The sequence below is a fragment of the Hibiscus syriacus genome, unplaced genomic scaffold (genome assembly GCF_006381635.1).
Source record: "Hibiscus syriacus cultivar Baekdansim isolate YM2019G1 unplaced genomic scaffold, ASM638163v2 tig00110783_pilon, whole genome shotgun sequence".
In the NCBI taxonomy this organism is placed as follows: Eukaryota; Viridiplantae; Streptophyta; class Magnoliopsida; order Malvales; family Malvaceae; genus Hibiscus; species Hibiscus syriacus.
Window position 1 is genome coordinate 420,602 of NW_024062861.1, and position 28,000 is coordinate 448,601.

General features: G+C 35.2%; 2 protein-coding genes across 4 annotated transcripts; both read right to left on the reverse strand.

The window, feature by feature from the left end:
* Nucleotides 1–12: 12 nt before the first annotated feature.
* Nucleotides 13–28,000, reverse strand: LOC120140259 (ubiquinone biosynthesis O-methyltransferase, mitochondrial-like). Of its 3 annotated transcripts, XM_039155257.1 has the most exons (9): nucleotides 27,752–28,000; nucleotides 27,358–27,673; nucleotides 26,443–26,520; nucleotides 25,714–25,759; nucleotides 1,440–1,492; nucleotides 1,192–1,340; nucleotides 970–1,050; nucleotides 813–874; nucleotides 14–155 (listed from the first exon to the last, which is right to left on the reverse strand). In XM_039155257.1, the coding sequence occupies exons 3-7, from the start codon at nucleotides 26,506–26,508 to the stop codon at nucleotides 993–995; spliced, it is 372 nt and encodes a 123-aa protein (XP_039011188.1). In that variant the 5' UTR covers nucleotides 26,509–26,520; nucleotides 27,358–27,673; nucleotides 27,752–28,000; the 3' UTR covers nucleotides 14–155; nucleotides 813–874; nucleotides 970–992. The 3 variants fall into 3 exon arrangements, with proteins under 3 accessions (XP_039011190.1, XP_039011188.1, XP_039011189.1); XM_039155258.1 differs by lacking the exon at nucleotides 27,752–28,000 and having other exon boundaries at nucleotides 27,358–27,713; XM_039155259.1 differs by lacking the exons at nucleotides 27,358–27,673; nucleotides 27,752–28,000 and having other exon boundaries at nucleotides 13–155; nucleotides 26,443–26,803.
* LOC120140292 (ubiquinone biosynthesis O-methyltransferase, mitochondrial-like) lies at nucleotides 27,571–27,963 on the reverse strand. The gene is made up of 2 exons (XM_039155291.1): nucleotides 27,752–27,963; nucleotides 27,571–27,673 (listed from the first exon to the last, which is right to left on the reverse strand). Exons 1-2 carry the CDS (start codon nucleotides 27,961–27,963, stop codon nucleotides 27,571–27,573), a joined length of 315 nt encoding a protein of 104 aa, XP_039011222.1.

Consider the following 28,000-nt stretch of genomic DNA (forward strand, 5'->3'; position numbering starts at 1 on the left):
ATTTAAATATGACGTTCATAGATACAACTGATAATTAAATATTAGAAAATTTGTTTTATCCCCAAGCAAAATCTAATGTAATTTGTCTCACACCATAACAACCCTTTTCTTCATTAGTTTCTTTAGTACCAAACGCTATAAAATTTACACTAAGGGGGTGTTTGGTTCAAGGAATGTGGGATTCCCATGGGATGGGAATCCCACATTCCCATGTTTGGTTGACTGGGAATCTCATTCCCGGTAATATTTTATTACCAATAGTAGATTTTTTGGGGTATATTACCGGGAATGTCATTACCTCCCTTCCCTTAGGTATTGTAACATTACCGGCGTTTTGGACTAAAATGCCCTTAAATTTTTATTTTTTTTCAAAAATATCCTTCTTCTGTCATTGAATAATAAAAATTCTACGAATGTTAAATTACAAATTTATCCTTAAATTATTTTAGATTTACAAAAAAAGTCTATAATTAAAATTTTATATGAAGTTTAGGGGTTAAATTTTTTTTACCCTTTCATTAAACATTTTTTATATTTTTAATTTTGTAAAAAAATTATATAAATATTATGAATTTAATTTTTAAAGAAAATATAAATATTTACAATTTGTAATATTATACAAATATATAATAAGGACAATTGGTCAAATATACATTCCAATAATCTTTTATTCCTTTGACCAAACACGGTAATCTTACATTCCTGCTAAACCAACCAAACACAAAATACAACATTCCCAGTAATCCTATTCCCTGGTAATCTTTTATTCCCACTGGTAATCTTACATTCCGTGAACCAAACGCACCCTAATATCATCTGATAGAGACCATCTCCCTGTTATCGGGTTGAACGCAAATCCGGCCATCTCTCTTACCTATACATCCAACCATACAGAGCATGCTTTAAAAATCATAATTCAACGAAAGAGTTCAATTTCAGGTATCAAACGGACTGATCTGTTTTACTTACGTCGATCGAAGCACGCCTTAAAATCATGGTGAGTTCTTCTGGGGTGAGGAAACTTGACCATTGATGCGTGCCTTTAGGAAGCTGCATAGAATCAAGAGGCATATTATGAACATATTCGTAAACAGCGACCTCAAATGAACAAAACAAATCTTAGAACAGATACATAATTACGCATCGAAGTTGAAAAAATAAGTTGTACTTAAAAGACAGGCAAAATCATACCCACGTAGCAGGTACTCTGCAGCAATGATGGCAGTTGCATATGATCTCATAGAGCGGTTAATTGTTGAAACCACGGTAGCTCCTTCATGAGCAGTTAAAGCTGAGAGAGATTTGCAGAATTCAGCAGGATCTGCCACGTGCTCAATCACCTACGTAAAATTGAAAGGGTGGAAAATAGACACAGATTTACGATATTGATTAAGGGAGAGAAGAGTGAGAGACGTAGTTGTCGTCCAGAGAGTGCATACCTCTAAAGCAATCACTGCATCGAACTTTCTTCGTTCGTCAACCAGCTTTTCTGTTTATGAAAATGTATGCGCATAAGTTATCACTAAACTCAAAGGAGGAACAGCTATGACCATCACAGACATCAAGAAGAGAATGGTTACAATTTCAATTGTCTTCAATATCTTTCATTCATTCAGGGGGAGAAAACCAACAAAGAATAAGAGTTTGACCAAATAGCATTTAACATCTTTGTATTGATTGATATTATTAATTTATCCATGTTACTTGCACTTTGAGAGTTAACCCAGCAACATTAAGTTCCTAAAAAAGGACTACTTTGAAGAGAATTGTACATAAGGTAGTTCTACCGTGATGAGTTTATTTGCATGAGAACTACTATCAGATTTTCCGCGAGTTCTTGTTTACATTTCCACTCAATTCTGTGTCGGAAGAAGTGTAACCCAACAAATAATTTGTCCTTCATTGTCACTCATCCAGAAATGTCACTATCTTACAGATTTAAAAGTTTGAAAAACAAAAAAAAGCAATGCTCATTTCAACTAATTACAGATCTAGATTAGCAGAGAGATTAACCTAGAGAAGAAGAATTAAGCTTAGAATTTACCTGCTGTTTGTAGATGCTCGTTTTTGTCCAGGGCTAGGACAGAGTAGACCCGAAGCAGAGCAATTGGAGGCCCAAACCAATGACCCGGTAGAGCAGCTCACGTGAAGCCCTGGAAAACCAAAAAATAGTTATCATGAATTAACCACTAGAAACTGTAAATGGTGGTTTTAATTTTTAGTTAACCACTAAAGAAAGGGTCAGTTTTTTTTAGAGGGGATTAACCACTGAAAAGGAGGAGACCAACGAAAAATTTAAAAGAAAAGCATTTTGAGAAGAGAGGACAGGATCAACAGGCAGAGAAAAGAGAGAGTTTTACACAGGAGAGAAAAGGAAAGAAAAGCACGAAAAGAGTAGGGCTTCTTCATTTTTTTTCTTTACACAATAGAATAACAAAAGAAAAACAGTGTAGAGGGTTCTGTTATCTGATTCGAAAAAAAAACAGCGTGTAAAAGAGTTTTTTTTCCTCCAATTCGAAGATTACTACAAACAAAATGCTCTTTCTCTTTCAAAGCAATACCAAGCAAATCCAATACGTGTAAGATTTTCCCTTCATGATTACTTATAGTTGCATATTTTATTGGTTTTAATAGATTTCACAATGAAAATAAATAGAGAATAAAAAAACAAGATGGTAGAATCTAAACAACCCGATAGCAATAACAGAGAACCATAGAACCAACATCGAATCAAAGTACTAACTATAACAATGTTTGCTAATCACAATTTTAGAAGCTAAAGCCTTACCATAAACCTGAATTTAAGGTCTTCAGTCATCGCTCCATGCTCACTGTCTCTGCCATCACAGTTGTGTCCAGTGTTTCTTCTTCCAAAATTACCGCCATTTCCTCCGTTTCAGTATAATTAAGCTTTTTTGATAGCATGCTTAGTCTCCATCGGAAGTAGTTAAACCATTAAGAGTCGTTGGTGGCTATGGTAGTGGTTAAAAAGCGTTGTAAGTGTTGGTTTAGAATCGTTGGATATGTATTTATTCGACGATCATGGAGGTCTTGAGGGCTCGACCAAGGTGATGAGGAGATAGAGGGCAGTAGCTAAGGATTAGGTTTAGAATAAGTTTAGGGTTGGGGTAGGTTCGTTTCTAGGGTTGTTAAAATATTGGCCATGTATGAGAGGAGTCAATTTACCTAGTTGAAGAGATGGTCGCCGGAGTTGAAGTCGCCGAGGTGGAGAGACTCGAACAATAGAGAATAACAATGGTCGTTTGGCTTCGGTTAACAGTCCAATAGTGGTCGGGGTTTAGTGTAGTCACCGTTGAGCGGTGGTCGTGAGGTTGGTGAAGAAGAACAATCGGAGAAGAAAGGGATAATGAAGAGGAAACGTGAGGAGCGCAGAGTTCAATTTAGTTTAGCTTAGGTTTAAGTTTTACTTAGGTTTTATATTAACATTTTAGGATTAATTAGTGTTTAGCCATTGTAACTTAGATGTAAACTATCTTTAGATTCTAAGTTTAACGTTTTTGTAATTTAGTCACCTTTAGGGCTTGATTTTTTTTTTTATGTCTTAACTTAGTTATTTTCTAGTTTTTGTTTTGGTTACTATTTTGAATTATTTAAGTTTAAGTTCCTTATATTTATATTCGTTTATTTAAGTCTCTGTTTTGATTTTTAGTCAGTATGTTTAATTTTACGTGTGTTTAAATTTAGTCATTGCTTTAATATGATGTATATATTTTTTAAAATTTATAGTTTAGTATTCCATTTTTATTTTTTGTATTTGAGTCACACTTGTACATTATATGTTAATATGCATGTTTTATGATTTTTTTTTAATCAAAATATACATATATATTTTTTGTATGTCACGTTGTATGATATTTTTAATTTTGTTTAATTAATTTTGCATGACATCCACCTTTTGCATAATTTGCATGATATCCTCATTTGCATAACTTGACGTTAGTATATATTGGATTAAGGGTAATATACTTTTAAATTTAAAATTGTTTTAAGTGGGCAGTCATAACTGATTTGAGGTCCGCTTTTAATGATTTTAAAATAAAAGTGTATCCCGAAAGTGAAACCAAAAAAATTGATTCATTACCTAAAATTTGGGAACGAGAGAAAAAGAAATGTTCGTTTATTTAAATATATCGAGAAAAGGTTGTTATATCTTTAAGATCTGGTCTCGATATTTGTAAATAATCGAAAATTCTTTATCTTTCTAAAATGACTTGGTAATTTTAATTTAATTTACTTGAGTGTTTTTGAACGTTTTAAATTTACATTTTTTTATGGGATCAAAAATCAAAATAAATTCAAATTTGTAAAGATCAATGCAAAGACGTTAATTAATCGACTAGGTACCGATTTAGGGCGTTGTGGGGGTGCTAATCCTTCCCCACACGTAACCGACTCCCGGACTCAATTTTTGGTAACGCATACCTTAATTTGTTGTTTTAATTAAAATTAATTTTTATTTAAAATGACAAAGCATTTTTGGGTGCCCAATCACACCCTAATCAAAGATTGGTGGCGACTCTTCAAACCGTATTTTTCGATCGTAAAGGAAATCTAAAATTTTTCGAAACGAGAGGTCTTTTAAATTGCGTTTGTTTTTAAATTAAAAAGAGGATAATTAAGAATTAATGTGGTTTTCAAAATCTCACCTTTAAGGAAAAATCGTTTCGACAGCTTGGCGACTCTGCTGGGGAACTTTTTTTTTAGAGAGTCAGGCCGATAGTCGATTAATTAATTGTCTTTGCAATTGAAAGTTATAAATTCATTTTAATTTGGTTTTTGATCCCTTGTTTGGATTTTAATAAGTTTTGTTTGTATTTTGGTTTTTTAATTTAATTCGATTAACAATTAAATAGTTGTACTGATCTGTTTGCTAATGGTTTCAGAATAATTGTGTGTTTTGGGATTTGATTTTCAGTGTTTTTATTGTTTGTTTTTCGCTTTTCCTCACACACTGCACAGCAGCATTTTCATGACATGAGCTAAAACCCCGCTCCGTCCAAATTAAGTAGGAGTGAGAGACTATGCCCTCGTGTGGTTTTCACCTCCGCATGGTGTTGAGTTAATCGAATGACGAAATTGGCCAAGAGGGGGGTGAATTGGCAATAAAAATTTTGTGGAAGCTTTTGCAGAAAATTGAAAGCAATTGCACAGCGATTTACAGTGGTTCGACTTTCTCAAACAAAGTCTACGTCCACTACCTTAGCTATCCACACTAAGGATTTTCCAACAAATTCACTAATTTGTTCTTTCTTTTGAGGCCAAAGAGATAACCTTACAATTCCCTCAAGAGTATACCCCAACTCTTGAGAACACTCTTTTCTCAAAGAGAAGATTACAAATTTGCAAACTTACAAGAAAACCTCACAAGGTAAGATGTTTGCACAATTCTAGAACAAAGAAAAGAACACTCAAAGATGAATACAATTGAGCACAAAAAGTGTTCTTGAAAGCAAAATGAATATTGAATGAAAATGGGCTTGAAATGCTAAAACTTGAGGTTTGATGCTTTCTCTTTGATTCTCTCTTGATTCTAGTTGCTTGATGTTTCTTGTTCTTGATCAATGGCTTCTAAGCTTGCTTAAATACACCTTGAATCACTTCTGAACGTTGGGGATAATTAGAGAAGATATTATAGCCGTTTTAGTGTGAAAACATTTAATAAAACAGCTTGGACAGTGGGGGGAATCGGTTCCCTATCATAGGGAATCGGTTCCCTAAGTGTAAAATTCAAATATTTCGACCGTTGAACAGGGGGAATCGGTACCCCCTTGGGGGGAATCGGTTTCCCTCCGAGCATTCTGGAAATCTCGGAGCCAAACCATTCAGGGGGGAATCGGTTCCTCCTATGGGGGGGAATCGGTTCCCTCTGAGTATTCTGGAATTTTTGGCTTTGAATTGGTTCGAAATACTTGTAAATATTTTGAAATTGTTTTATGATTAAAACTTAATTTTACACTTAAGTAAGGATCAAAAATGATTTTGAAATATTTGGAGTAATGTTTGATATTCGAATAGTTATATCGAATATACTTAGAAAATCATTTGGAAAATCTTAAAATCCATTTAACTTAATTTGTTATATCGAAATATTAAAATGTTTCAACAATCTCCCCCTTTTGATATAACAAAACATTTTAGTAATTTTAAGATTTTTGAAATCAAGTTTTGAAATTAGAAATTACCCCCCCTTACTTTAACACTTATTCTTCTCCCCCTTTTTGTTAAATCAAAAAGTCATTGTAAAACAAGGTTTTGTAAATCATTTAGACAATTGATTTATTAATTATAAGCTTAAGCTGCTAAGATCATAATCAAAAGAGAGGTTAGCCATTAGTTTCATAAATCAATATTCATAAATAATGTGATATGGCAAAATTGGTCATATTGCTAATGATAATGTAAATGATGCAAAAATGAATAAAACAAACCAAACATATAAGTTCACACCATTCATATATCCAAAAACCAACAATCCACAAAATCAAACATATCAAAATGTTGAAACAATATTCATTTTGTTCAAAGTTTTAAAGCTAAACATAAAATCAAGCATCCGGATCGGTAGGAGGAAAACGGGCTCGCATAGCGGCCATCTCGTGTGTGAGTTCATTGATACGAGCGTTGGTTGATTCATTGTTTGCACGCATCTCCCGAAGAATCTCTAATTGTTGAGCTCCCATTGTGGATAAATGAGACTCTATAGAGGAAAACGCGAGTCCATGGTAGCGTATCGGTAATCGAATGTCTCCATAAAGGATTGAAAATATGGAGGCATTTGATGCGTTTGTTGTGCTTGCTCCTCGGGCTGCTCTTCGGGCTGATCAGGTTCTTCTTCAACTTCATCATATCCCTCATTAATTGTTCAAACTCGGGATCTTCGTCAGCTTCGGGTGGAGCTTGTGAAGAACTAGCTCCCGGAGTAGAAGAACGAACCCATTCACCGGTTTCTTTGTCCTTTACCCATCCCGCTCTCGTTAAGGAAAGAGATTTTTTGTTTCTTAAGAGGAAAAACGGCATCTAGACCGACTCTAAGCCCAGCTTTGGAAAACAGATTACTCAAAAAGCAACCGTAAACTAGAGATGAACAGTGTTTCTTGTTAGGAACAAGATTTAACGGTTTCAACAATTTCAGCAAAAATAATCTGAGGTAGGTTAATTTTAATACGGTTTTCAAAACAATGTAACCACCAAAGATCCAAAGCTCTAAGAGTAGAATAACGACCTCCGGATGGTCGAAACCACCAAGAAATCATTAGATGAAGAAAACGCTCATGTAGGTCTAAGACACTCGCACTATCCCTTCTTTTATAACGAGAACCTAAGATTTGTTTTTCATTCGAAATACCATCATTATCTAATCCAAAAGTATTGGCTATATATGCCGGGTCAATATATAAGAATTGTCCTAGAAGGTAGGAACGAATTCCTATAGTTTCTGTTTCAGCTTGGTTTTTAACACATACAGCATTAGAGTAGAATATACGAACAAGTTGATGGTAAACGATGGGTTCAAGATCAAATAGTTTATCAAATTTCCATTCTTGTAAAATGGGAAGATATTTAAATCGATAGCTAACATAGCTTGACGAGAAGGAATACGTTCTTCCCGGATTTTGTAAGAATCGAAATATTGATAATACCAATATCGGTGATTTCTAGACCCAGGATGATTGAAACACGAATTTTGGATAGTCAAGTTAGGATCAGTGGATTGGGATTAGAAATTGGAATAGAAGGAGGATTTTGAGGTGGATTTGGTTGACGACTAGAACGACTAGATGAAGACCTAGGACGTTTAGGATTTGACATGGTGAAGAAAATCGGAATAGATATAATAACCTGCAATTTTAAAACAAGTGTATGCAATTCAATTAATCCCAAAACTCAAATGAGTCCTCAATATTTCAAGATTCTCTAAAACAATCCTAATGGGCAAAGTTTTTGAAAAACTTTTGAAAAATATGGTTTTGAGAAACAATATATGTATAGTTTTTCATAATAACAATATAATTTGATCAAAACAATAATTTGAAAAATAACATTTTTTTTTATTTCGAAAATTTTAAAAAATTTGAAAAATTCTTGTGTTTTGATGAAATTAGTTGTAACATCTAGTTTCTAATCACTAAATAACCATGCCCGATCACTATTTCAACCTAGAACTAATTGAAACTAATCCTATGTTCAAAAATAATGAAATAAAGAGTTTAGAAAAATTTACCTTGAAATATGAAGATTGAGGGGATTTAGATGTTGTTTGCACGATTTTAATGATTCCAACAGGTTTGGAAGATGATTATGAAGCAAAATCCGATTATTATCGTTGATTTGAGGCAAAAATGGAGATTTGAGGGTTTAGAGAGTGAGAACTGCGGAGAGAGAGAGAGAAGAGGGTTTTTGGAGAGTTTAGGTTATTCTGCCCGATTTTAGCAGAACCCCAGGGGGGTATCGATTCCCCTGTGGGGGAATCGGTTCCCCTTCAAAGGGGAATCGGTTCCCTCAGGGGGGGATCGATTCCCTCTGCACAAAAATGCTAAAATCCGAATTTTTAAGCACAAAATGCTAAATTAATCTTTTCTAGTGGTTTGGCAACTCATATATCAAACTTTAATTATGTTCAAATAATTAAATTAATCTTTAATTGATTTTTGAGCATAAAATTAATTTTCATTAAGAATCACAAACTCCCCCTAACTAATAGCAAGAATGCAATCAAAAAATATAAGCATTTTTCAAGATTTATTAAAGTGCTAAAATTATTTAAACACTAAGTGAAGATAGATTGGTCAAACCTAATTCTCTCCTAAGTGTCCAAAATCTTTCCTTGTCTAAGGGTTTTGTAAAGATATCCGCTAATTGGTGCAAAGTATCAACAAATTCTAGAACTACATCTTCCTTAGTGACATGGTCTCTAATGAAGTGATGTCTTATTTCAATGTGCTTAGTTCTAGAGTGTTGGATGGGATTTTTAGTGAGACAAATAGCACTAGTATTGTCACACTTGATAGGAATAGTACCTACTTCAATTCCATAATCAAAAAGTTGTTTCATCCATAAAACTTGTGCACAGCAACTACCGGCTGAAATGTATTCCGCTTCAGTGGTAGATAATGCAACACAATTTTGTTTCTTTGAAACCAAGAAATCAGCATATTTCCAAGGAATTGGCAAGTACCGGAGGTGCTTTTCCTATCTAATTTGCATCCTCCATAATCCGCATCAGAAAAAGCATGCAAGCTAAAACTAGAGTCTCTAGGATACCAAAGTCCTAAACTAGGAGTGTCCTTAAGGTATCTAAAGATTCTCTTAACAGCTAGTAAATGTGATTCCTTAGGACATGATTGAAATCTAGCACATAAGCAAACACTAAACATAATGTCCGGTCTACTTGCAGTTAGATAAAGCAAAGAGCCAATCATTGACCTATATAATTTAACATCTACACATTTACCTCCTTCATCTAAATCAAGCTTTGTTGAAGAGCTCATTGGAGTGTTATGAGGTTTCCCATTTTCCAGTCCAAACTTCTTGAGCATATCTTTGACGTACTTAGCTTGATTAATGAAGATGCCATCTTTTCTTTGCTTGATTTGGAGTCCCAAGAAAAATGAGAGCTCCCCCATCATGCTCATCTCAAACTCACTTTGCATTAGCTTAGAAAATTCTTGGCAAAGAACATCATTAGTAGAACCAAATATTATATCATCAACATAAATTTGAACTACTAATAAATCTTTACCTTTTCTTTTTAAAACAATGTAGTGTCAACCTTTCCTTTTAAAAAATCTTTTTCAATTAAAAAATTTGACATCTTTCATACCAAGCTCTAGGAGCTTGTTTTAAACCATAAAGAGCTTTTGTCAATTTTAAAACATGATCCGGAAAATTTGAATCTTCAAAACCTGGAGGTTGTTCCACGTACACTTCTTCTTTTATAAAACCATTAAAAATGCACTTTTAACATCCATTTGATATAATTTAAATTCATTGAAACATGCAATGCTAATAACATTCTAATTGCTTCCATCCTAGCTACGGGAGCGTATGTTTCATCATAGTCTATGCCTTCTTCTGAGTATAGCCTTGAGCAACAAGTCTAGCCTTGTTCCTCACTATATTACCACTTTCATCAAGTTTATTTCTAAAAACCCATCTAGTACCTACAGTAGATTTATCACTAGGCCTTTCAACTAATGTCCATACTTTACTTCTCTCAAATTGATTTAATTCTTCTTGCATAGCCATAATCCAATGTTCATCTTTTAATGCTTCTTTGATGTTCTTAGGCTCTATGCATGAAATAAATGCAACATAATTACAGATATTTCTAAGAGAAGATCGAGTAGTTACCCTTTTGATGGATCACCTATAATTTCACCATCTTTGACATAGTTGTACTCTCTTGGAAAAGATACTTCCCTTTCTTCAATGGTTGGATTCTCGAGGGGATCATGAGTTTCCTCATCTTTTGTTTCTTCCTTTGATGATGATTCTCCAACGTCATATCTAACGTCATTTGCTTGTACAATACCTACATCATCATTAACAGAAGAATCCTTCCTCGGAAGGGGATTATCATCGAAAACAACATGTATAGACTCTTCTACAACTAAAGTTCTTTATTAAATACACGATAAGCTTTAGAGTTTAAGGAATAACCCAGAAAAATTCCTTCATCACTTTTAGCATCAAATTTACCAAGATTTTCTTTACCGTTGTTTAAAACAAAACATTTACATCCAAAAGGATGAAAATAGCTAATGTTAGGCTTTTTATTTTTGAGAATTTCATATGGAGTTTTCTTTAAAATTGGCCTAATCATTACTCGATTTATAACATAACAAGCGGTATTTGTGGCTTCCGCCCAAAAATATTTTGGCAAATTATTTTCACAAAGCATGATTCTAGCCATTTCTTCTAAAGTTCGATTTTTCCTCTCAACAACTCCATTTTGTTGAGGGGTTCTAGGTGCTGAAAAATTGTGGCTAATACCATTAGAATTACAAAACTCAATAAATCCAAGATTTTCAAATTCAGTTCCATGATCACTTCTAACACTAGTGATAGAGTAACCTTTTTCATTTTGGATTATTTTTGAAAATGTGATGAAATTTTCTAATGCTTCATCTTTAGTACTTAAGAATAGAACCCAAGTGTATCTAGAATAGTCATCTACCAAGACAAATGCATATTGTTTTCCTCCCAAGCTAGTAGTTCTAGTTGGCCCAAAAGATCTAAATGGATCAATTGTAATACTCTACTAGTTGATACATCATTAATAGATTTAAAAGAAACTCGTTTTTGTTTTCCTTTAGCACAAGCATCACAGATTTTATCATTATCAAATTTAAGCTTAGGCAACCCTCGAACTAAATCACCTTGAATTAGTCGTTGCAAAACACTCATACTAGCATGACTTAGTCTCCTATGCCATAACCAACTATCATGCTCATCCTTAGCAACTAGGCATAAATTAGTCATATCAATAGAATCTAAATGCACCATGTAAATGTTTCCTATTCTATGACCAACAAGCATAATCCGATTAGATGCAATGTCAATGACTTTACACCATTAATTTCAAATAAGACATTGAATCCTTATCGCATAATTGACTAATACTCAATAGATTATGCTTTAATCCATTCACATATAAAACATTTTTAATTTGTATGGAAGAGGTATTACCTATTGTACCAATACCTTCAATGTGACCTTTTGAATTGTCTCCAAAAGTCACTTCTCCTCCATTTTTGGCGTTAAGCTCAATGAACCGGCTTTTGTCTCCGGTCATATGTCTTGAGCATCCACTATCAAGGTACCATGAGTTTGAATTTGTTTCCCGTGCCTTGTAGCAATGCTCCTTTCCCTACAAACATAGATTAATTTTTGATTTTTGGTACCCAAATTCTTTTGGGTCCATATTCATTAGTTTCCAAAATCCTAGTTCCCTTAGGTATCCATTTTTGTAGGATATCTTTATCTTTAGTAGTAATGAGTCCTTTAGGAACCCATATACTTCTAAATATTTTACCATTTAAGGTTCGTTGAGGATTTCTATGATTGTAGTTTCTAAAATCTTTTCTAACAAAGTTGGATTTTGAATTTTCTCCTTTTTCAAAACGTTTTGTTCCAACTTTTTCAAAAGAGATTTTAAGATCATCAATTTCTTTTGATGATCATTGACCTTTGAAAGTAAATTTTGCAAATCTAAATTTTTCTTTTCAAACTCTTCTAGTTTGATTTGCAAATCTTTAATTTTACTTTCAAGATCATTGTTGGTTTTGGATATGAGTTTATTTTCATTTTTCAATTTTGAAACATCATTTTATATTTTAAAAATAATTTCTCATAATCCGAAGCCAACCCATTATATTCCTCTAATAGCTCATCATAAGATAAATCATCAAAATCAGATGAGTTAGAGGTTACCTTAGAATCTTCCCCGAATGCCATCAAGCACAAGTTCGCTACTTCTTGTTCCTCTTCATCGGAACCTTCTTCATCGCTCCATGTAGCCACATGAGCCTTGTGCTTATTCTTTGATTGACCCTTTTTCTTCAATTGTGGGCAATCATATTTGACATGCCCCGGCTTTTTGCATTCATAGCAAATAATTGGGTCCTTCTCTTTTGGTTCATTTTTGAGGCCTTCGTTTCGTTTGAATTTTCTTCCTTGGTAAGGTCTCATCATTTTTCTGAACCGTTTGGCAAACAATGCCATTTCCTCGTCATCATCATCATTAGAATCACTCTCATCTTTTGTGGATTTGAGAGCAACTCCAATGTTTTTCTTCTTCTCCTTCTCCTTTGGTGTCTCTTCAACTTTATCAAGGTCCACCTCATCTTCAAGCATCATCTCATGAGTGAGGAGTGAACCGATAAGTTCTTCAAGAGTTAAAGACGATAGGTCCTTAGACTCGATGATTGCCGTCTTCTTTGATTGCCATGATTTTGGGAGGGAGTAGACTAACTTCCTCACAAGCTTTCATTTGAGATGATCTCTCCATATGATTTGAGACCATTGACAATCGTTGAAAATCTATCCGTCATAGCTTTGATGTCTTCATTTGGTTTCATCCTGAAATTTTCATAGCTATGCGTTAGAATACTAATTTTTGATTTCTTTACCTCATCTGTACCTTCATGTGTGACTTGAAGTTTGTCCCATATTTCTTTGGCGGTTGTACACGATGAAACTCTTCCGTATTCATCTGGTCCAAGAGCACAAAAAATATATGGATGGCTTTGGAGTTGAGCTGGAACATTCTTGTCTCTCCTTCACTCCACAACCTTGGATGAGTGAGAGGTTTGATGTATCCTTCTTCTACAGCATTCCATGCTCCCATGTCACTTGCTTGAATGAAGTACATCATTCTATTCTTCCAATAGGCATAGTTAGCTCCATTGAAGAAAGGAGGCTTGTTGACGGGCATCGAATCAAGACGGAGTCGAAGTTTGAAGTGGAGGCCATTGATGACTTTGTAATCGATGTAAACTCTTCCCGGATCGACTCAAGAGGCGATTAAACCTTCAAATGAGTTAGGCTCTGATGCCAATTGTTGAGTTAATCGAATGACGAAATTGGCCAAGAGGGGGGTGAATTGGCAATAAAAATTTTGTGGAAGCTTTTGCAGAAAATTGAAAGCAATTGCACAGCGATTTACAGTGGTTCGACTTTCTCAAACAAAGTCTACGTCCACTACCTTAGCTATCCACACTAAGGATTTTCCAACAAATTCACTAATTTGTTCTTTCTTTTGAGGCCAAAGAGATAACCTTACAATTCCCTCAAGAGTATACCCCAACTCTTGAGAACACTCTTTTCTCAAAGAGAAGATTACAAATTTGCAAACTTACAAGAAAACCTCACAAGGTAAGATGTTTGCACAATTCTAGAACAAAGAAAAGAACACTCAAAGATGAATACAATTGAGCACAAAAAGTGTTCTTGAAAGCAAAATGAATATTGAATGAAAATGGGCTTGAAATGCTCAAACTTGAGGTTTGATGCTTTCTCTTTGATTCTCTCTTGATTCTAGTTGCTTGATGTTTCTTGTTCTTGATCAATGGCTTCTAAGCTTGCTTAAATACACCTTGAATCACTTCTGAACGTTGGGGATAATTAGAGAAGATATTATAGCCGTTTTAGTGTGAAAACATTTAATAAAATAGCTTGGACAGTGGGGGGAATCGGTTCCCTATCATAGGGAATCGGTTCCCTAAGTGTAAAATTCAAATATTTCGACCGTTGAACAGGGGGGAATCGGTACCCCCTTGGGGGGAATCGGTTCCCTCCGAGCATTCTGGAAATCTCGGAGCCAAACCATTCAGGGGGGAATCGGTTCCTCCTATGGGGGGGAATCGGTTCCCTCTGAGTATTCTGGAATTTTTGGCTTTGAATTGGTTCGAAATACTTTGTAAAATATTTTGAAATTGTTTTATGATTAAAACTTAATTTTACACTTAAGTAAGGATCAAAAATGATTTTTGAAATATTTGGAGTAATGTTTTGATATTCGAATAGTTATATCGAATATACTTAGAAAATCATTTGGAAAATCTTAAAATCCATTTAACTTAATTTGTTATATCGAAATATTAAAATGTTTCAACACATGGGATAGTGGATCGCTCCTGGAGTTCACGCCTTATGGTCCTCGTGATGGTAATCACCTCCGCATGGACATAAGGAGGTGTGTTCCCTCGAAATTGAACTCGATCCCCTAAAGCCTGTGATGGGCTAGGATTGAGGGTTCGGTAGCCCAAGGGGGCACTGACAAGGACAATTCGAGAACCTATTACTTTAGAACCGAACCCAGCATATAGTGAACATAAAGCCCGAATTTAGGTCGAGCCTAACCCGAACCTTAAGAGTCCCGTGAGGAGGGTACACAAGGAAAAGCTTTTTGAGTCATTTAATTTTGCTTTTTGAATAAATGTATACGAACTAGAAATTATGCGGTTAGGTTTATTTTTCTCGAACAAACATGCGAATTAGATATCATGCGGTTAGGATTTTTTGAATGACAAAGTATGGGGTAGATATCATGTTGGGTAGGATCAACTAAAGTATGATTGGGTAGCCAATATATAAGGGTAGGTTTTATTTGATATTTATAGTACTTATTATTTTGTTGTTTATATTATGTGCACTAACCCATTTTTTGTTATATGTCTATTTTATTTTGATTTTATTGCATTTACATCTTCATGTCATCACAAGGTGTTAATTTGCAAGTGATTGACTAAAGAGAAGGCTAGACATATTGAGACAAAAAATTCTCAACCATGTAGTCAAAACCGGGAGATACAAAGATGTTCGACTGATCATGAAGAATAATATCTGCTGAATGAAGAAATCAAACTGATTGAAGACTTCCTTTAATGGGGCAAAGGCCAAGATGTTGATTCAAGAGATAGATACAATTATACCAAGGACGAGAATACCCTTCACAAAGACATGAAGATCACTTCGTATTGAAAGTAAAAATGGAGACCTCAAGATTCAATTTAAAGACATCTGGTGTCATTAAAGGTGATAAAGTACGCCGACAACTTTGGGCGCAATATTAGATTCCATGAAGAGTACGGCTCAAGGAAATAAAGAAATGAAGAATCACATTTATATTTTGACTACATGGTGTACTGAATTCTTGTTGTCTAAATGAAGGTTGTTCTATAGTGGTCACTTTTAGGATTAACACCTTGTGCATGTGCATTTGCATTTGCATTCTTATTAGTATTAATTTATTTATTTTGTTATTGTTGCTTTTTGTCATTTTGTTATCTCATTTGTACTAACTTTTTTCTATATTATTATTATTTTTTCTCTTTGTTCGCATTGCATGATCATGACATATTCAAAAGGTGTTGATTTGTGAGTGGTCATCATAGTAAAAGGTTTTCATGACGGACAAAGGGTTTCGTGATCAAGCAGGCTATACATAGTCAAGAAGTGGCATCCTATGAAAGCTTCGAGAATAGTGGAGGGTTGTGTGCATAAAGATCATATGGCGCACAAAGAGCACAATGAGATAAGAGAGATAAAAGAGCAATGTCCAAGATGATGGATAGAATAGATGTTTTGTCCAAAGGAAGAGAGACTTCTACAAAGAAAAGAAAGAACTCAATGAAAACAATCTCGAGGTGTCAGATACGCAATGGACTACTTTAGAACCTGTTGATTCTAGTCAGTATCAGAAATCACGCACATCATTGTTCGTATTAACAAGTTGTTTGGAAATGCCAAGGAAATAGTGGCACTATAGAAGTTCAGAAGGATGAAAAGAAGCCATGCAGTCAGAACTCGTTGGTGTTTGATAGTTTACTTCCAACATCAAGGGAAATAAAAATGGAAACTCTAATTCAACCCAAGTTGAGAGGTGGCTCTCATTGTGATTCCATCCCAATATCATATAGGAATTGTATGATGAACTGTTAGAAGCCCGAGAAGTGGCACCGCATTATGTAAAACCTTTGCAACCTCCATATCCAAGTTGGTATGACGTCAACGTTCGTTGTGAATATCATGCTGGAGTTCAAGGACATTCTATTGAGAATTGTTCTACCTTCAAACGTCGAGTCCAACTTCTTCTAGATCATGGAGTATTGGAGTTTGAATTGAAAGGACAACCCAGTTTGAAAACAGATTATCCTGTTGAGTTTGAACCAACAGTGACCAAAGGTAAGGGTATCAGTAAGGAAATCCAGGAAGAAAATTGTTTGCCAAAATACGAAGCTCTGATTCGTCATTTAAGAAGTGAAAATGATAAATTGAGCAGAGAGATGGAAGCCATGCGAGATGATTTTCAAAGGATCAATCAGGCTTTTAAATTTGCTGGTATGGGAAATGTACTAGATGAGTGGATAACAGGAGTCGCTAAATTGAGGAATGACGCTGAACAGTGGAGAAGGAATTGTAAGGTACACGAGGGTTGAGCCGAGAAGTTTTCTCATGATTTACATATTGCAGAAAGAAGACGCAATATAGTTGTTGATAATTTGGGAAAATATCAAGCCGAAATTCAGACATTGAACAGATCCATTGCCAATATGGAAATCTCATATCAGCGCCATAAGCGGGAGAATGACGCTGAGCTAGAAGCCGTTAGAGCCAAGAACAAGAAGTTGATGAAGATTGTGGATGATTATAGTGATCTTATGCAAGAGCTTTATAACCACAATGACTTTCTTACAAGGAAGATTCAACAGCAGTGTCTACAGCTCCAAGAGTCAGCACTCAAGATAGAGAAAAGGGACAAAGTCATGAAAGAAGTTATGACCCAAGCAAGAAATGTGGCTCAGAAATGGGTTGATTTAGCTGGTTTTGCAAGAGAATTAAAGCAGATTGACAACTCAACCCCCGAGCATGAGTGGAAATTAAATTGGCTTTTGAAGGAGATAGAAAAGTTCGGAGTGAAAGTTGTCCGTTATATGTAAAGTTTGTTTGATGAACCGAAACCTTTGTGTTCAATGAAAGTTGTTTTAAGATGGTCACTCTGGAATGACACCTTTTGTATTTGCATCTGCATTTGCATTACATGTTTTATTTAAGCATTTTACATGCATTAATTATAAAAACACATAAATAATTTATGGAAGGTTATGTGACAGTAATAACAAGATCATCCATTCATACTACTTCCTCATCGCCATGAATAAGCAAATGGAAACAATGGAGCAATCTCATAAGGGGTCACAAGATCAGTTGCAAGAGCAGTTAGTCGGGTCACAACAAGATACGGGGAATCAAGCATCGGGTTCTTTGCAAGGCGTATCGAATCAAATGATCCAGGTACTGGTACCACAGGCTGCTAGTAAAGAGAAAATAGAGGATAAAGGAAATCAATCTCATCAGACTGGTACATCAAGAGTGATAATTTGCCCTGGAGCGTCTAACTCAGACCTAGGGATGAGCCTCATCAATTTTGAACAATTTGAAGACAAATTCAGGTGGTTGAATGAAGCCATTGAAGATATGAAGATTGTTAATGCCCCTCACAAGGAGTTAGAAGCTAGAGAACTTAGTTTGGTCCCTGATTTGGTCATCCCACATGAATTTAGGGTGCCTAATTTTGAGAAATATGATGGCACTAGTTGTCCCATAATTCATCTAAAGATGTTTTGTAGAAAGATGGAAGGGTACCTAAATAATGACAATATGTTGATTCATTACTTCCATGATAGTCTTGCTGGGCCAGCTATAGTATGGTATAACCGTTTGAACAAAGAACAGATCAAGACATGGGTCAACCTAGCTGATGCTTTTCTGGGACAATATCAATATGTTAAAGGCTTAGCCCCAAAACGTCCTGACCTTCAAAGGATAAGAATGAAAGCTACTGAGAGCTTTAAAGAATATGCCCTAAGATGGAGAGGAGTGGCAGCACAAGTTCAACCTCCTTTGTTAGAAGAAGAAATATCATATGTTTCACGATTCTCTTCCAGCTCCTTTCTTTGAGTTAATGTTGGGAAAGTCGACGAATAACTTCAAGGATCTTATGACAGCTGGAGAGTTAATTGAGGATGCAATCAGCAAAGGAAACTTGAAAGACACTTCTAAAAACCCAACCGATCAAAAGGAACAAACTGATGAGGTGAATGAATGTTACGTCAAGAGCTCTCAAAGCCGTAAAAGAAAATGGGTAGCGGGTTACTCGAGATTTTCAAAGAAAGTCCCAAGATCAAAAAATGCTTTGAAAGTGTTCCAAACTCCTATCTCAGATCTATATCCCCATTTGATTGAAGGTCAATACCTCACACCAAGGCCAGTGAAAGTGCAACCAGACCCTTCTGCTCATAGCTATGATCAAGATAGTGTATGTGATTTTCACTTGGGGGCATTGGGATATTCTACGGGAAACTGTAGGCCGCTGTTAAAGGAGATAGAGATGCTTGTGGCAAATGGGACATTAACAGAGGAATTGGTGGAACAGTGGATGACGAGCTCGAGTGGGGCATCAAAGAGCAATATGTAACATCCGTTTGAGTTAAGTGCCACGACATTAGATGGGTAATGAGGCCTCCTAGATAGGAAGAGATCATTTCATTCTATCATGAAGCTTTATTCCATTTGCAAAATCATGTTTGAACTTGTTTTTCATCATTTCTCAGTTTTTTTTGTATAATGATATTTAAATAAATTCATGTTACTTTAAGGATGGTAAGCATTAAATCGAATTTGCAACTTGAAATTCTTTGAATATCAACTGAATTAAAAACTCTTTAAATGATTAGAGTTATAAATCTTTGACAAGATGACAAGGTTGAAACCTGATAAAACAAGGACCTTGACCTTATCCCCAGAAGATACAATCGAACACCATACCTTTTTATTGCAGGGATCGATATAGCCTTCTTCTATCATAATGGAATGAACCATAGGCTTGGTATTCAGGTATGTATAGGAGCGGACAACGTGGGGCATCTTTTGTGTATGATGTCACGAAACTGAATAGACCACACTTTTGTTGATGACGTTCAATGATGATTGATCTTTACGGATGAAATAGTCGAGTAGGTGAATCTAGTTTAGGTCAGTTACTTGGAAATTGAACTCTAACGATGAGATTTTCTGACTTTCAACAACACCTAGACTATGACAGGTTCTTCTTGACAAGCTTAAGAATTGGACCCGTATACCCAAATTATAATATTATATGTATACAATAAAGCTTGAGTTGTCCCTCTAGAGCAATTGGTTAAACGCCCCGGCTTTATGGACATAATTTAGCTAGCCTAATAAAGGTGATGATATTATATATATACAATAAAGCTGAGCTATTCCGCTAAAACAATTGGTTATAGAGGAAACTCGAAAGCCCTGGCTTTATGAATAGATTATATTCAAACCATGACCTTGATCGGGTACCTGGCAATTTGGTGTATGCTCCACTGTGATTGTCAAGTCAAAGACTTTGTGATGAGACGAACCCTTCAGCTAGCCCGATAGAGGCAAATTACAATAAAGCTGATTTCAGCTAGCCAGACAATGGCAAATTAAACCAAGTTTTTCTAAATAAGGAGTTTCGGTAAAGATTGACTAAGGGAGTTAAGGAAAACCTGTTATAGTCAACTTAACACGAGCACTCAGGAATTTCATTTTTAGATCGATATTTCTGCACTGCCTTTGTTAGAGGAGTCTACGAGGCTTGAAAAAATGGAAGATTTCAGAGAACTGAAATAGAAGTGTTCTATAAAGTCTAGTAATTGATTATGCAAGTTGCGTCATTTTGTCCGTATCCGATTAAAATACCAAGCCAGAAGAAGGGGCATGTTGTGATGTTCACGAAGACCGAGAAAGAAATATAAGTTTGTTGGCTGAAACCTTAAAAAATAGGAAGCCAACTGAAGCCAACCCATCAATTTTGACACTTGTCAAAGAGTTATAACTCTGAAAAATTAAATAGTTATTGATTCTTTTGATATTTTTTGAACTCATGTTTATGATTTGATTTGATTGTGAGCCTGAATTAAGGGGCAATATTTTATAAAATTTCATTCTTTGATCCCTATAATAAGAGAAAAGGGAAAAACATTTTCAAACATGACATTTCAAGTGTGAAAGATCCTTGAAGCTTGTGAGACTCATTATTCCTCTATTGGAGAAAAGGAATAAGCAATGCCAGAACATGAAGTATTCCACGATCTTGAAGTAGATGGTCCAAGAGAACAGAATGAATGAAGAATGAAACTTATAAAATTTCCTTGTGACGTTGTCAATTACCCATCAAGAAGAAGATGATCTCATTATTCAGAAGGGGCATATATTACAGCTTGCATAAAATGCAAGACATTTTGTTAGAAAAATTAGGCACTTAAGTGTTTATGACAATGTGAAGAGACGCCTTCAAACTACTTGACAACACTACTATGTAGTGACACGAGAATGAGAACATTCAAGTTATGATATGTTGGGCACAAAGAGATCCAAGAGTACCCACTTTGGGGCATGACCAGAAACCCAGATCATGTTGGGATGACAAGATTCAGATCAAGAAGATATTGAGAATGAGCCTCACAACTTGAAGTGTTAGGGGCAGACCGTGAATTTGAGCAGAGCTTACCTTGTAAAGCAAATCAACTGAGCATTGATCAATGGCAGAGTCCTAGAAGAACAACTCTGAAAGTATAATTGAGCCAAGGACAGAAATGGGGCAACACAGTCGTATTTCTTACTATAGCAAGATGTTGAGAGAGAAAACACTTTCTCCGAAATAAAGAAAGAAAACAAAGACGACAAGAAGAAGATCAGAGGGCTTGTCAAAGATGCAAGTTGGAAACCGTGAGTTGCTACACGAGCATATGAAGTAGACCCTTGAAAGAATGATCAAATAGAAGAAGATTAAGCTCACCACTCTGGAGCCAAGTGAAAATTGATTCAACATTTATGCATTCATAAAAACATCATTTGCATAAAAGAAAATGCATTACACTGATACATTTAATTGCATTAGTGTTTCATGCATAAATACATGATTTTGACAGATCTTCCCGTGAAAAGAGAAGATTCATGATGTCAAAAGCCCGACAAGTTTGAAGGGAAAATTTCCAACCTCAAACGCAAGGAGTTACATTTAGAGAGGCATACCCTGAAGAATTGAGAGGTCTAATCCACAGAAGACGCATTACTCTGAAGTGATGACCATCAGATATAGAAGAAAAACAAAGATTTTTGTGTATAAAGAAGTGAATCGATCGATTGGAAAGACTTGCACACATGAGATTGGAGCAAGTCAATCTTAAGCCTTCACCGAAGAGCAGTGAAGCAAACCATCCATAAGACCTTCGGGTAAGATGTTTTCAAAAGAATTTGAAAATAAAAAATGATGTTTTAAGAAGATGGAATTTTTGAAAACGAAGAATGCGATTTTCAAAATTTCACAATTTATAAGTCCTTCGGGCCATCAGTAAGTCTTTCGAGCATGATGCTTAAATCCTTCGGGTCATTTGTAAGCCTTTAGAGCAAGATGATAAGTCCTTCGGACCATCCGTAAAACCTTCGGGTAAGATGTTTTCAAAAGAATTTGAAAATGAAAAACGATGTTTTGAGAAGATGAAATTTTTGAAAACAAAGAATGCAATTTTCAAAATTTCACAATTTATAAGTCCTTCGGTCCATCAGTAAGTCTTTCGAGCATGATGATTAAATCCTTCGGGTAATTTGTAAGCCTTCACCGAAGAGTAGTGAAGCAAACCCATCAGTAAGTGACATCAGTAAGTCTTTTGAGCATGATGATGAAATCCTTCGGGCCATCAGTAAGTCTTTCGAGCATGATGATTAAATCCTTCGGATAATTTGTAAACCTTCACTGAAGAGTAGTGAAGTAAATTCATCAGTAAGTCTTTCGAGCATGATGATGAAATCCTTCGGGTCATTTGTAAGTCTTTCGAGTGAGATGATAAGTCCTTCGGGCCATTTTAAGCCTTCTCGGGATAGTGTTGGAGCAAACTATCAGGTCATCCGATGTGGGACGAAAACGAAGGTTCTCGAGTACAAAGAAGCAGATCAATTGATTAAAAGGCGCATCAGGAGTCATTAACTAATTCAAGGTCCTAGAAAGAGAGAGGTTCAGATGGCTGTCGAGTCCAAGAAGATTTTCATATCTAGTTGTTGCGAGACAAGCTCCCTCAAGAGAAATGGATTCTCAAAGATTCTCTTAAATTCTAATTTTTTCGAGTATAATGTTTTTCAAATCTTCAAGCATACATTAATGAGTGACAACGTTTGATTTTCAGGTTTAACCCTCGAAGTTGAGCCTTCATGGAAGAATAGTGAAGCAGAATCACACCAGAAGATTATTCGAGTTCTACTCCCTGAAGCAATAGGGAGCGAACCCATTTTTAGGAGATTGTTCGAGTTCCTTAATCCCGGAACAAGAGGGAGCGGACCCGTCATTTGAAGATTTTTCAAGTTTCATTTATCCTGAAGTAACAGTGGAGTGCTTTAATCTTTTGAAGTTCTCAAGACTGGACAAACTCGTTCATCTTTTGATCTTTGCTCTATTCTCGTTACACGACAATGACCAAAGAGGGGTAGCTGTAGATGCTCGTTTTTGTCCAGGGCTAGGACAGAGTAGACCCGAAGCAGAGCAATTGGAGGCCCAAACCAATGACCCGGTAGAGCAGCTCACGTGAAGCCCTGGAAAACCAAAAAATAGTTATCATGAATTAACCACTAGAAACTGTAAATGGTGGTTTTAATTTTTAGTTAACCACTAAAGAAAGGGTCAGTTTTTTTAGAGGGGATTAACCACTGAAAAGGAGGAGACCAACGAAAAATTTAAAAGAAAAGCATTTTGAGAAGAGAGGACAGGATCAACAGGCAGAGAAAAGAGAGAGTTTTACACAGGAGAGAAAAGGGAAAGAAAAGCACGAAAAGAGTAGGGGGCTTCTTCATTTTTTGTTCTTTACACAATAGAATAACAAAAGAAAAACAGTGTAGAGGGTTCTGTTATCTGATTCGAAAAAAAAACAGCGTGTAAAAGAGTTTTTTTTTCCTCCAATTCGAAGATTACTACAAACAAAATGCTCTTTCTCTTTCAAAGCAATACCAAGCAAATCCAATACGTGTAAGATTTTCCCTTCATGATTACTTATAGTTGCATATTTTATATTGGTTTTAATAGATTTCACAATGAAAAATAAATAGAGAATAAAAAAACAAGATGGTAGAATCTAAACAACCCGATAGCAATAACAGAGAACCATAGAACCAACATCGAATCAAAGTACTAACTATAACAATGTTTGCTAATCACAATTTTAGAAGCTAAAGCCTTACCATAAACCTGAATTTAAGGTCTTCAGTCATCGCTCCATGCTCACTGTCTCTGCCATCACAGTTGTGTCCAGTGTTTCTTCTTCCAAAATTACCGCCATTTCCTCCGTTTCAGTATAATTAAGCTTTTTTGATAGCATGCTTAGTCTCCATCGGAAGTAGTTAAACCATTAAGAGTCGTTGGTGGCTATGGTAGTGGTTAAAAAGCGTTGTAAGTGTTGGTTTAGAATCGTTGGATATGTATTTATTCGACGATCATGGAGGTCTTGAGGGCTCGACCAAGGGTGATGAGGAGATAGAGGGCAGTAGCTAAGGATTAGGTTTAGAATAAGTTTAGGGTTGGGGTAGGTTCGTTTCTAGGGTTGTTAAAATATTGGCCATGTATGAGAGGAGTCAATTTACCTAGTTGAAGAGATGGTCGCCGGAGTTGAAGTCGCCGAGGTGGAGAGACTCGAACAATAGAGAATAACAATGGTCGTTTGGCTTCGGTTAACAGTCCAATAGTGGTCGGGGTTTAGTGTAGTCACCGTTGAGCGGTGGTCGTGAGGTTGGTGAAGAAGAACAATCGGAGAAGAAAGGGATAATGAAGAGGAAACGTGAGGAGCGGCAGAGTTCAATTTAGTTTAGCTTAGGTTTAAGTTTTACTTAGGTTTTATATTAACATTTTAGGATTAATTAGTGTTTAGCCATTGTAACTTTAGATGTAAACTATCTTTAGATTCTAAGTTTAACGTTTTTGTAATTTAGTCACCTTTAGGGCTTGATTTTTTTTTTATGTCTTAACTTAGTTATTTTCTAGTTTTTGTTTTGGTTACTATTTTGAATTATTTAAGTTTAAGTTCCTTATATTTATATTCGTTTTATTTAAGTCTCTGTTTTGATTTTTAGTCAGTATGTTTAATTTTACGTGTGTTTAAATTTAGTCATTGCTTTAATATGATGTATATATTTTTTAAAATTTATAGTTTAGTATTCCATTTTTATTTTTTGTATTTGAGTCACACTTGTACATTATATGTTAATATGCATGTTTTATGATTTTTTTTTAATCAAAATATACATATATATTTTTTGTATGTCACGTTGTATGATATTTTTAATTTTGTTTAATTAATTTTTGCATGACATCCACCTTTTGCATAATTTGCATGATATCCTCATTTGCATAACTTGACGTTAGTATATAATTGGATTAAGGGTAATATACTTTTAAATTTAAAATTGTTTTAAGTGGGCAGTCATAACTGATTTGAGGTCCGCTTTTAATGATTTTAAAATAAAAGTGTATCCCGAAAGTGAAACCAAAAAAATTGATTCATTACCTAAAATTTGGGAACGAGAGAAAAAGAAATGTTCGTTTATTTAAATATATCGAGAAAAGGTTGTTATATCTTTAAGATCTGGTCTCGATATTTGTAAATAATCGAAAATTCTTTATCTTTCTAAAATGACTTGGTAATTTTAATTTAATTTGCTTGAGTGTTTTTGAACGTTTTAAATTTACATTTTTTTATGGGATCAAAAATCAAAATAAATTCAAATTTGTAAAGATCAATGCAAAGACGTTAATTAATCGACTAGGTACCGATTTAGGGCGTTGTGGGGGTGCTAATCCTTCCCCACACGTAACCGACTCCCGGACTCAATTTTTGGTAACGCATACCTTAATTTGTTGTTTTAATTAAAATTAATTTTTATTTAAAATGACAAAGCATTTTTGGGTGCCCAATCACACCCTAATCAAAGATTGGTGGCGACTCTTCAAACCGTATTTTTCGATCGTAAAGGAAATCTAAAATTTTTCGAAACGATAGGTCTTTTAAATTGCGTTTGTTTTTAAATTAAAAAGAGGATAATTAAGAATTAATGTGGTTTTCAAAATCTCACCTTTAAGGAAAAATCGTTTCGACACTGTTGTACAACAGTATTCGATATTTGAAGTCGTTAGGTCCAAATTCTGTAGAAAAAGGTATATAAAGTCCTAGTTCAGGCACTCAAAAACAGTAAACTTTAAACATGTAATTTGTTGCAATAGTAATCAGATACAAAAGATTCACGTTAATCAATTTTGAAGCAGGAACCAAATATCTATAATTAATAAATAAATAAAGGAATTTGAATTTGATAAACAATACGTAGTGACAACTGCCAAGAAAGTTTTATAACCCAAGGGACTATTAATGAACTACGAAATATAAGCCAAAATATTCAATCACCTACTAACTAGCTAGTTGTGCCAAAGTAGAACCAGGTAAGAGCACTCCATTTCAAGAAGTTTTCATATGAAGTAACCGATGCCTGATAAAATATCAGAATCCTATTTGACCATATCCAGTTACAAAGACAAAAAGAAAGTAAAAAATCTTTGAGACGACATAGTATCTTCAAACCATAGACATAATATGGTGTTAGCATTAAATAACCAAATAATTATCTTCCTTTTTTTTAACCCATGTGCAGTTATTACTAAAATCATCCGAGATGTAGAAATGCTTAGGCTAACATGCATGGAAGAAATAGTGCTGCAAAAGATGGAATATTTCTAGAAATAAGCAAATTATGAAAGTTTGCACTTGCATGTACAAAAAGGTAACACCATCTCCATATTATGAAATGGATGAAAAGAAGAAAACGGCATACGGCATGAATACGGGCAATCTTGATGTTTTTCTCTATTGCATCGATTCCAGTGACAATTGCTCCCATTCGAGCCAATGGCTGAGAGGAAAAATAACATAATAAGTACCAGAAAAATATCAAATCTAACTTGATCAGTTTGTATTAATGCTTACTAGGAGAGAAGGGAAAAAAGATCAGAAGCGGAATGAGGGCTTATGTAAACAAGTTGTTTAAATAATTTTGATAAGTGGACTACATTCAGTCAATTTTAAATTTAACGAGTATGTTTACATTGAAATAAAAACTTGCCTCAGTTACACGTAAAAGATCAAGGGTTTATTTGGGTATTAACCTTTCCCCTTTCCCCAACAAGTTAATATCCTGGTTGTTTACGAGGAAAACACACCTAACCATAGCTGTGTAAGAAAAAAAAGGAGTTTATGTAATGCAACTTGTTGCAAAAGGGAAAGAAGAAGGTGAATTGGAGACAACAGTGGTAGAGTTGGATGTGGAAACTGATTTGCAGCTCAAAACTATGAAAATAAGAGGGAAATGTCAATAAAGGAAGCTGCAAAATTTAAATGATACGAGTACTCATAATTTCTAGAGTTCAAAGGTAGCTTGTAAAGTGAACTGTGAGCTTATTCCAGAAGCTATAGTTCTTGTAGAGGTCACCAGTGATAAGAATTTACAATGAAAAAGCAAAGCTTAAAGCTTTCCAGTGGAGTATGCATGGCAATGACTATGTGGCAAAGGTTTATCTCGTTGATCTCTATGCCTATGATCTAATATCAAGGTTCCGGTGGCTATACAAACTTGGGAGGTAACATAGGATTTCCAGACATAAAGATGTCATTCCAAATGAGAGGTACAATTTCAGCATAAACACAAAAAGAAAAAGAAAAGGAATTCCATGTAGTAGACATGCGAAAATACCTCTGAAAGAATACCACCACCGCAACCGACGTCGATAACCCTTAATCCTTCAAAAGGCCTAGCAGAGAGAGGATCCTTTCTACGACAACAAACAGCATAAACAAACTCAATTAGGGATCAAAGTGAAATTCCCCCAAAACATTAAAAACTAGGATATCAGTATTCCAAAACATGGTTTACAGAACAAGTTCAACTAGTGTAAGATTCAGTCTATTAGAAACACAAGTGGCAATGCCGACAAAGAGTAGAGCGGATGAAAGCAAGCCTGGTAGGGTTCATCTTATGCAATGGTATAAATGGTCCTTCAGAATCCCACCTGCACGTAATAGAAGAAAACAACATTGTGGATCATTTCAAAATCTTTGTTTAAATAATCCCAGTTTTTTTTACTGACCAGGTATCGGCAATGGCAGCGAACTTGGCGGGTTCAGCTTCCTTCAATGAAGAAGGAGTTGAAGAATCATTTTTGAACTTGTTATTAGATTTGGGTTCAGGAACCGAAACAGGGTGTTGAGAAGGCAAATCAGAAAGGAGCTTGCCATTGAAAAGGCTTGTTCGAAGGAGACGATGACACCGCGGTTGGCTTAGGAGCTTTGAAGAAGCCATTGAAAAATGGGTATATGCAGGAAAAGAGGATCAGGAG